At 39.7% G+C, this 10,933-nt stretch overlaps 1 protein-coding gene across 1 annotated transcript; it reads left to right on the top strand.

Annotated features, from left to right (window-relative positions):
* On the top strand, positions 1-10,659 carry Nfkbiz (NFKB inhibitor zeta). The gene is made up of 12 exons (XM_020181918.2): positions 1-396; positions 2,540-2,679; positions 3,189-3,219; positions 3,345-3,448; positions 3,630-4,399; positions 5,178-5,283; positions 5,666-5,812; positions 5,974-6,037; positions 6,291-6,460; positions 7,108-7,218; positions 7,347-7,514; positions 9,286-10,659. The coding sequence occupies exons 1-12, from the start codon at positions 108-110 to the stop codon at positions 9,337-9,339; spliced, it is 2,154 nt and encodes a 717-aa protein (XP_020037507.2). The 5' UTR covers positions 1-107; the 3' UTR covers positions 9,340-10,659.
* The last annotated feature ends 274 nt before the right edge of the window (positions 10,660-10,933 follow it).

Here is a 10,933-nt window from a genome sequence, read left to right on the forward strand (position 1 = left end):
GGAGCCCCTGGGCGCGCCCGTGCCCGCTTTCCCGAAGGTCCTCGGTGCGGTGATCTGCGCGCAGCGAGCCGGTGGCCCAGGTGTCTGGGGTCCCCGAGCCCGGGAGCATGATTGTGGACAAATTGCTGGACGACAGCCGCGGCGGAGAGGGGCTGCTGGACGCGGCCGGCGACTGCGGCCTCATGACCAGCCCGCTCAACCTGGCCTACTTCTACGGCGCCTCGCCGCCCGCCGCCGCCCCGGGCGTCTGCGACGCCGGCTGCTCTTCGTCGGGGCCCTCGGCGCCCGGCTCGCCCGGCTCCGACTCCTCCGACTTCTCCTCCGCCTCCTCCGTGTCCTCCTGCGGGGCTGTGGAGGCCCGGGCGAGAGGCGGCGCCCGCGCCGAGCGCCCGCCAGGTACACACCCGCCCGGCAGCACCCGGCCCCGCGCCCCAGTTTCTTCGGGGTCCTCCAGCCTGGGACGGAGGGGACGGCGGGGCTCCCAAGGTGGGACGTGCGTCGGCCAGGTGTAAGGTGGTCCCTGCCATCTTCGGGGCGGGACTAAGCACACTAGCGATGAGGTATAAAGCGACTACTGGACGCCTCGTTGTGGTCTGGGCGCCTCGCATTACTGATCCCCTTTGACTGCCCAGTCAGGGAAGCGCGGTTCAGAGCAGAGCGCGGGGTGGGGGTAGGGAACGTGTCTCTCTCTCTCTCTCTCTCTCTCTCTCTCTCTCTCTCTCTCTCTCTCTCTCTCTCTCTCCCCCTCCCTCCCCCCTCCTTCTCTCTTTCTCCCTGTCTCTTTCCCTCTCTTCTTCCCTCCCAACCTTACCGAATAAAAATGACAAGGTTTGGATCTGATGTAGGTGTTACTTTATTCTTGTTAAGCTTTTAGTGAAGAATTGTGGCAGGGGACAAGGTTTTGGGACCAGTGTTTATGGTTACGATTTGTGGAAGTTTTAAGTAAAAGGACGTTGCCATTAAAGAAAAGAACCCGCTCTTACCAAGGTGTGAGGAGATGCTGGTCTGAAAAGCAGCCCACGTTAATTAAGCCTTTAGTTTATGGTGTTGGAGAGTCTTGGAAAAGAGTCTTGCCCACAGTTCTGTGGTCTTGTTTTCCTGAGTCCTGTAGAATGGATAAACTATGTCTAGCAAGCAGAGGCGTAACGTTCCTTTCTGTGGTTGCAAATTGGTTACTTTCCTTTCTTCATGAACAGTTGCATAATTTGAGGGAAAACAGGATGCCACAGTTGGTAGAATTAAAGAATGCCTGGATAATCTCAGAGGTTGAAGACTATGCGGATGATTTTTTTGGGGGGTGGTCTCTATTGGGGTTTGAACTCAGGGTCTACACCTTGAGTCACTCCGCCAGCCCTGTTTTGTGGTGGGGTTTTTTTTCGAGATAGGGTCTCGCAAAGCACTTCCCCTGGGCTGGCTTTGAACTGGGATCCTCCTAATCTCTGCCTCCTGAGTAGCTAAGATTACAGGCGTGAGTCACCGGCGCCCGGCTGGGCATAATTTTTTTTTTTTTTTTTTTTTTGAAACCATCTCTTGTTGGTGTTACCCACTGCTAGCTACTCCTTGTTTTGGTTGACTTTTACTTTTAAAAATTAATTCTCATTTAAAATTACTTAAGACGTGATTTAAGCCACAGTAATTAGGAGTGTAGCCTATTTAAAAAGTGTGTGTGTGTATTAACGACCTTTTCTGAGGCCCTTAGCAACTTTGGTCTTCATCTGGCTGAAACTATTTTGCTGAAGCTATTTTACCACACAGCCATGGGGGATTCCTGAAACTGCATTTTTCTTCCTGTGACGTGAAGTTACTAACCGCTGTTATTCCTGAGGAATGTTCTGTTAGATTCTGGCAATTCTGGTATCTGTTGAAATCCTTAAGCTTAACTATAAGACCAACTAATCATTTAATTCAGGCCACCATTGAGCTGTTTAGCTCATGTATTTTTTTATGTATGTGTTCAAATTATTCATTGTTTCTTGTCCCATCTTCTTAAGTTCTTACTTCTCCTGACTGTGAGAAGATCATTGCCTGACTTTTCGCATGTTTGTGTTCACAGTGTATACCAAGAGAACATAGTAGTTGTCAGAAGTAGAATACTGTACTTAAAAAATATTTCTCGGTGAACATAAAGCTGTTGTTTTGAAAAAACCACAGATAACATCATTTATACTCTGTTCCCGCAAGATTTTTGTCAAGGTTGAAAGAGTAATTATAAATTTGTGAGCGTCTGGTGAACTCTGTGATGCTGTTTCGTGGCTGGATAGTACGGAGAGACAGAAAAATTTGAGTCATACATTGGCTCCAGGATCCCTGACCACATTTGCTTTAATTCCTTAGGGTGCCTGGTGGGGAAAGCTACCAGGCCACATAGACCCTTGAGAAGAGCTGGGTTATGACGTGGGAAGCACTGACCAAATTGAGCTGGAAAGACTTTGCAGTCTGTCCCTTGAGAACCTTACACATTGGGCAGCTGTGCTTTGGGGGTTATTAAGATTTGTCTCTGTGAAGTTTTAATTGGGACTTTTTTTTTTCTTTTGAACAGTTGAGCCTCATATGGGGGTTGGCAGGCAGCAGAGAGGACCCTTTCAAGGTGTTCGAGTGAAGAACTCAGTGAAGGAACTCCTGCTGCATATCCGAAGTCATAAACAGAAGGCTTCTGGCCAAGTTGTGGATGATTTTAAGGTGGCACCTATTTTTTTGTTTTGAGTGGGGATGGGAAGAGAGTCTTACCAGGGTTTTTCTCTGCTAGCCTAGGTCTAGTAAATTGGTTGCAGTTTTTCATAGATGACAAAGTCCATAGGACAAGCCATATTTGTCTTGTCTGCTATATTCCTATTACATAGTTCAGTGCCAGGCACCTGGTAGGTGTGCAAGGGAACTTAATGAGTGAATAAATGGAAGCAAGTTAGGGGCAAGGAAGTGAATAGGGCCCAATAAAAATGGAACATTTTGATTAGAAAGGGAAAAAGTCAAGTGGTCTTAAATTAATTTTGTCTTGACCTGAGTTGAATAAGGTGAAAGTGAAAATGGAGGTGAGAGTGAAAATTGAGATAGAAAATAAATATTGATAGTATAGCTATATCAGAGATTTATGGTGTGCTATAAAGAGTGGTAGCAATAAGTCTTTATAGATACGTAGTAAGTAGGAAATCATTTTATATGCACTAAATTGGAGATTTTTTTTCTTATAGACACAAAGTGTGAACACTGAGCAATTCACAGGTAAGAGTTAATACTATTTATTCATGATTTTATTGGGGCTTTAGAGTAAAATAATTTAGTGTGGTTGTAAGTAAAAATTGTAAAGTAAAATGATCACGCATTTCATATCAATTTCCTGGGTACAGAATTGAAGAATACAGTATCATATAGTGGGAAAAGAAAAGGACCTGACTTTTTGTCTGATGGACCAGCTTACAAAAGGCCAGCTCCATTGCATACCCAGTTTTTGGTAAATATCTTATTTTTCTCTAAATACATTGTGACTGTCATTTCTGTAATAATGTTATTATTCAAAAAAAATTTTTTTAAAAAGAATTGAACCCTAACTCTACCACTGAGCCACACCCGCCAGCTCCTCGAATACTTTTAGGAGGAAGTAAATGTACAAGTTTCATTTTCTTTCTTTCCAGACACCACCTCAAACACCAACACCTGGTGAGAGCATGGAAGATGTTCATCACAGTGAATCCAAGCTGGACAGCAGTGCTGATCTGCTTCAGAGTATTATAAACATTAAAAATGAATGCAGCCCAGTGTCCCTGAACACAGTCCAAGTTAGCTGGATGAGCCCTGTACCTCAGAGCTCCCCTAGGGAGCAGTGTCAAGACTTCCATGGAGGGCAGGTCTTCTCTCCACCTCAGAAATATCAACCTTTCCAAGTCAGCAGCTCCCCACAAGTGATGGACCAGGCTTCCATGTACCAGTATTCTCCACAGCACCAGAATGTAGAGCAACAGCAGCACTTTACCCACAACCCAACTCTGGAATACAGTCCTTATTCCAGAACTTCCCAGTCCCCCAACTATGAACCAAACCCCTTTGATGGTCACGAACCACAGTTCTGCTCAAACCAAAGTTTTGTATCCCTTCTAAGTGGTCATGGGGAATCTGAGAATACTGCTGTTCCCATTCACACTTCCTCCAGTGTCCAGCAACAAAGTGATGCTCATCTGCAGAACTTCCCCGTGATGCCCAACAGTGCCTGTGAGGCCATGGGGGCACATGATGCAGGGTCCACCTCTTTAAACACCTCACAGCCGTTTCAGAATATCATCGGAAATCCAATGAACACCACACAGTTAGGGAAGTCTTTTTTCCAGTGGCAAGTAGAGCAGGAAGAAAGCAAATTGGCAAATATTTCTCAAGACCAGTTTGTTTCAAAGGATGCTGACGGTGACACGTGAGTATCCTTTTATCTTATGTACTTAATTTGGTAGGCCATACTAGTTGGACGTAGTGGCACAGAATTTTTCTAGAGTATGCCAAGTTATACCTTGGTGGTTGGCTAACCAAAGTAGCTACTCAGCAAGAGCTAAAAGTTTGTTTTATCTATTTCTTTTTTATTTTTTTTGACTGAAAAAATTACTTTTTATACATTAATAAAAATAGGTGTATCTTCTTGAATAATTGGTTTTGGAAGACCAGGGTACACAGTGTTTAGAGAGCAGAATCAGTTAGATTTTGATTAGGTATAAATTGTGAGTTGATTTGTAGACTGAATCCTAATCTATCCTGATGTCTTAATGGCCATGGGCAGGTTTTATAAAGTCTATCTTTATTTCTTGACATATGAAATAGTAATACCTTACTTACAGATTTTTATGGGTATTAAAAAAATAATAGATTTTAAGTGCTCATCATGGTGCTTGGCCTTTCTCTTCTTATTTCTGTTAGCCTAACTCATCTTGTTCCAATTCAGAGAGATTATGCAGAAAAGGGATAGTAAGCTCTATAATGTTTGCGTATACTAATACATTTAAAAAAGCACTAAAGGAAGTTTTATTTTTTGAGACAGGGACAGGGTTTCATTAAGTGGCCTTGAACTCTAGCTTCAGCCTCCTGAGTGCTGGAATTAACAGTGTGTACCATAACACCCAACTCAAGTTTTTTTGTTGTTGTTAAGACAAACTTGGTGAAATCAAAAGTAATTTACCTCTTTTCCTTTCCTTGTCTGCCAGGTTCCTCCATATTGCTGTTGCCCAAGGGAGAAGAGCACTTTCCTATGTTCTCGCACGAAAGATGAATGCACTTCACATGCTGGATATTAAAGAGCACAATGGACAGGTGAGGATGTTGACGGAGTCTGAGATGGAAGATGTGGTCATAGTGAAGCAAATGACGACCAGTCTCATGTGCAGATTGTTTCAGAGTTTGAAATCAAGAGGCTTTAGTTAATATTAACTTTGAGATACTGACTTTTTGTCAGTCAACCTTGAAGTTATTAATATTAACTTTGTATTATTTGATCAAAGATTGAGTATAATTAGGCCGCACCCTAAAGTTATTTTAGTTTCCTTGTCTTGCAGTATCTGATTGCTTATTAATAGGATTTATTTTCTCTATGTGGTATGTGGGTTTTCCCCTCAATCATAGTTTAGTTTCATATTGTTTGTTACAATAGTGTTACAGGCTTAAAGAATACCTTTTTTTCTCTCTATGGCCACAGAGTGCCTTTCAGGTGGCAGTAGCTGCCAATCAGCACCTCATCGTGCAAGATCTGGTGAACCTGGGGGCCCAGGTGAATACCACAGACTGTTGGGGAAGAACACCTCTGCATGTCTGTGCTGAGAAGGGCCACTCCCAAGTGCTACAGGTAAGAGACAGTGAACTAGGTTTCCATCCTCGCAGAGCCAGAGATTGGGCGTGGATATTAGAAGTTGCATATAGGTTGCCTGTTGCAGTAATCTGTTTTGAGTTGATTTGCTCATTTCTTGGGACAGTAAGAGCTAACAGGTCTATTTAAAAATTTTACAGGCAATCCAGAAGGGAGCAGTGAGGAGTAATCAGTTTGTGGATCTTGAGGCAACTAACTATGATGGTAAGTATAGATTGGATAAAGAACCATGTGGAAAGTGGGGCCCATAAATTCTAAGAGTGTTAAGTATCATGGTAAAAAGGGAGGCTATTAAAACTAAGATGTCCTATAGGTAAAATTATCACTAAGAGTGAACAGAGTATATTCAGATTGCTTTAGTAGTTTTATGGAGCCCATTTGTAGGTGAAGTGAGAGGCCATTTTCAAGGTTTGTAGTTAGTGACCGCAAGACTTGACTTTGATCCTTTTTTCCCTAGGCCTGACTCCACTCCATTGTGCGGTTATAGCCCACAATGCTGTGGTACATGAACTTCAGAGAAATCAACAGCCTCATTCACCTGAAGTTCAAGAGCTTTTACTGAAGAACAAAAGTCTGGTTGATACCATTAAGTGTCTGATTCAAATGGGAGCATCAGTGGAAGCAAAGGTAAATTCACAGAAGAGGTTTGAGATGGGGTAGGGGAGAAAAGTCTTTACTCCCAAGTACAGATTGAAGGTTTTTGCTCTCTTTTTAATAGTGAATCAAGTAGCACTGTATGGGTAGTTAATAAGCTTAGATTTTATAAGATACTTTAATCTGCTTCCTTGATTTGCTTTCAATTTGTGGATTATTATCCAAAAAAGATCATTTAATTGTGAAAAAGTTTGCCAAGTGGGCCCTTGGGGAAGGGGAGTACTGTCTAATAAAAAAAGGAGAGAGCTCCAGCTTCACTGTGGTGACCTCACATGGTGACCTCTAAGTCTGGAGACACAGGTGAATGCATACTAAATGGTTTTTGATACAAGACATGATAAGAAAGCATCACTCTGTATTTCTATATTTTTATACAATTTGTATCCACTTTGTATACAAGAGGAGACTGTGATAAGAGACAAGTAGATAAATTAATAGGGAACTTCAAAGGAATAAGAAGTTCCATTTAGCTTGGGCTTTAGGATGGCTTTGTGGAGAAGGAAACATTCAAAGTATGATTCAGACGTTTGAGAGATAGGGCAAAAAGTATATTCTAAGACATGGTATTTGGGTTTTCATTATTTTCCTTTCTTGTCTTTCTTGACTTTCTCTAAACCCAGGATCGTAAAAGTGGCCGCACAGCCCTGCATTTGGCAGCAGAAGAAGCAAATCTGGAACTTATTCGTCTCTTTTTGGAGCTGCCCAGTTGCCTGTCATTTGTGAATGCAAAGGTAATTTCAGAAAGCTTCAAAAACACTTGTGTTGGAATGACCTTGTTAGCATCTTCTTCAAGCTTTTGAGCTTCCTTTATGGAAAGTTCCCCTTCCTGATGTGTATTATTTAATTTCTTTGTCTTCAGGCTTACAATGGAAACACTGCCCTCCATGTTGCTGCAAGCCTGCAGTATCGGGTGACACAGTTGGATGCAGTCCGCCTGTTGATGAGGAAGGGAGCAGATCCAAGTACTCGGAACTTGGAGAATGAACAGCCAGTGCATTTGGTTCCTGATGGCCCTGTGGGAGAACAGGTGAGGGCTACAGGGGAAACAAAGTACCTTTAGGCACTCTGATCTGAAACACAAAAAGGTCCAGGGAGAAGGCCAACTAGTGCTCTATGGATAGGCTCTGCCAGGTAGTCATTGTAGTACTTTGGAGTTACTTTGTTTCCAAAGGAAGAATAATAAATTTGAGTGTTTATTCATGGACCTCAAATAGCCAGGTCAGGTTGGGTTTAGAGAAAGTCAGTAGTTCAAGGTTTGGAAGCTGATGAGAGAGAAGGTAACTAAGGTTCCTGCAGATACCAAGGAAAGAGAATCTTAGTTTTATAGACTATGACCCTTCAGATATTGTGGATATTAAATGAGTCGTTATCTGTAAAGTGTTCAAAGTAGTTCAAAGCACATGCTGAATGAACATAAGCTGTTATTTCTATCTACTAAGAGATAAACTGCATAAGAAATAGGCTATCTCTGTAACTTAGAACATGTTTTATGTAAAAATTATGCTGTATTCATCAAATGTGATTATACACTATCATTGGAAATTGAATAGTTTCATTGTGAACTTTTAGATGATAAGAACTTAATCTTTTTAAGAAATAAAATATTTTTGAAGGAAATCTTTTCCTAGAGGGAATCAGAGTGATTGTGGCTATGTGTAGATAATTTTGCACATTATTAATCACCAAATAAAATACATAGAAGGCAATTTTGATTGTTCTTTGATTTATGGCTGTCATTACATCCACAGTGTTATAGTAGCACTGTTTTTAGAGCTGTTTATAACTTTGAAAGAATCTCCTGATAGTTTGTAGCAGTTTTCATGTATACTATTGTATTTAATAGTTAAAAACACTTTGTACTGTTAGGTTTAGCCCAGAAAACTGATATTTAGACAGACAGGTTCCAAGGATAGGAATCATCATTATCTAATAAATGGCAGAGTCGTAAGCCCAATATTGGCTTCTGCCCTACACTTTGTGGTGTGTACTCATACAGCAATTCCCTTAGAGATTATTGAGGTATGGAGGTCCATTTGACTCCTTACTGAATGTTCTTACTCTCCTTTATGCGTTTATATTGTGTGTGTTGTTGAGGAGAGAACTTTTTTCCCCTTGCTCTTATTGTTAGGCTATATCTTGTGTTATTTCATTTTGGCACTTATGTGTTGTATCTCCTACCCCAATTTTCTTCTAAATTGTTTCTTTTAATATTGTGAGAAATAGATAATAAAATTTGTCAGACTGGGATATATAATCAATCACTCTGAATAGGCCTGGAGACTTTGCTGTGACCCATCATGTTATACATAGATGCTATAATATTTGGATATCATGACAGCTGTGTTGACTTGAAAGGTATTAAGGATGAACTTGTCTTTCTGTAAGGTAGATTCTACATTTTTATTAGTTATGGCTGACTTCAAGATAAGTGAGATATTTTAACATACCATAATATATATATAACTATCTATCTCTCTATATATACTGCCATATATAATGTTCTCACAAATAACAGGAGTAAAGGTTAGGAAAGGAATACAGGCCTCATGAGAGCTGGAAATTTTCAACTTCAGATAATTTTAATTAGAGATGCTTTTGCCTTCAAAGATTATAGAAAACCCACAATAAGCTTTAAAATGAGTTGTGTTTTTGAAGTCACTTAAATCTTGATCATGCATATTTCTTTATATGCTTCTAAGTTAGTAGGAGTGTTGTAGAGTATTTAGGAAAGAAATACAACTCTGAAAAAATACACCATCAAAAATAAAATTCACAAATGCTGTTTGTTTCTCTTCTAGATCCGACGAATCCTGAAGGGAAAGTCCATTCAGCAGAGAGCACCACCATATTAGCTCCATTGACCTGGAGCCTAGTCAGCAACACTCACTGTCAGTTAGGCAGTCGTAATGTATCTGTACATAGACCATTTGCCCTGTATTGGCAAATGTAAGTTGTTTCTATGAAACAAACATATTTAGTTCACTATTATATAGTGGGTTATATAAAGGGAAAGAAGAAAAATATCTATTTTCTCTTGGCAGATTTACATATTTCATGCCCAGGTATCTGGGATCTATACATCTGAATTTGATCTGAATGTTAAAATTGCCTTCAATTAACAGTAGCTTTTGAGTAGGGAAAGACTTTGATTTGTGGCATAAGGCATTGCTCATGTAGCTATTGCCAGTTTCAGATAAACTGTACACATTTCTTTAAGAAAAATAAAAGCATTTGAAAGGAAAAACAAATTTGGATATGGTGTTGAGGCTTCTGTTAGCCGCTGTAGTGCCCGGTAGTTACTACTGGTATTGACAAGTCTCTAGTCATTGGACTAGATGGAAGGTATGTGTGCTTAGGACTTGATCTTTGCAAACTGTATATAGTTGTTATTTTTATCTTTAAAATATTGTACATATTTGGTCATTAACATGGACGTATGAAATGAGCAAACCAATAAAGTAGAAAAGAATGAGTGAATTGTCGCTACTTTTTAAAATTACCACATTTATAGGCGCTGTTACTGTGTAATCACCCACCTAAAGTCTTTGCAAATAAGGAATTGGAGAGCTGGAGTGAAAGAGCTGTGTTTGAATTACAAATATGCTTCTTCCCGTGCGCACTGAAATGAGACATTATTTGTAGGTTATTGTATGCTCTTGGAGAGAACCTCCTATGGCTCATCTTCTAGACTTTATGAATTACATGTTCTGTTAAAATTTTTGTTATCTTTATAGAAACAACAAAATTCGAAAAGATATCGAAACATATCTTACTGTTTCCTATTATCCAATAATAATAATGTGGTGTAATGTCATATTCTCAGAGAAGGGTTTTATTTTTTTAAATAACATTAATTCTTTAACATTATTTTGTTTATATCTACTATGCCCCAAGGAATGTATTTAGCTTTGATTGCACACTAATTGTTTATGACAAATAAGACTCATTGAAAAGCCTTTTTATTTAAATGATGTCTTATAAGTGACTGTCTTATTGTTTGTAGCTTAAGTACTTAAGTTGTTTAAAAGAATTGATCCCATTGTTTGATCTAGTATGTCTTATGGAGAAGTTAGGTATAGTCCCTTGGTATCTGTAAATATGGTATGATGAAAACCAGTCTATTCACACTGGAAAATTTGCAGTTTTAAATAAACATTAATACATTGACATTATTTGTCTTAAAGATATGCATTTCTTTTCCTAGTACGTTAATTGTGTATAGAAAAGTACTGTTAGTAACAATTGCAAACACCAATTAATATATTTTAATTTGGATTTTTCTTTTTTTTGAGAACATGCTTCTTGGAGTTACATACCTTTTAACAGCAAAACCTGCTTGCTAAATTCATTACTTTTTTTTTTTAATTATTGTTCAGGGGTATATTGTAACGTTTATAAAAGTTCTTACAATATATCATAGTTGAATTCACCTCCTCCATCATTTTT

Source organism: Castor canadensis, chromosome 5 (assembly GCF_047511655.1).
Source record: "Castor canadensis chromosome 5, mCasCan1.hap1v2, whole genome shotgun sequence".
Taxonomy (NCBI): Eukaryota; Metazoa; Chordata; class Mammalia; order Rodentia; family Castoridae; genus Castor; species Castor canadensis.

Excerpts from the sequence above, each read along its gene's own strand:
- Nfkbiz (XM_020181918.2), top strand. The coding sequence starts at position 108 with ATGATTGTGGACAAATTGCTGGACGACAGCCGCGGCGGAGAGGGGCTG. Across the intron at positions 2,680-3,188 it reads AAGTTGTGGATGATTTTAAG|ACACAAAGTGTGAACACTGA; the intron begins GTGGCACCTATT and ends TTTTTCTTATAG. Across the intron at positions 3,220-3,344 it reads GAACACTGAGCAATTCACAG|AATTGAAGAATACAGTATCA; the intron begins GTAAGAGTTAAT and ends TCCTGGGTACAG.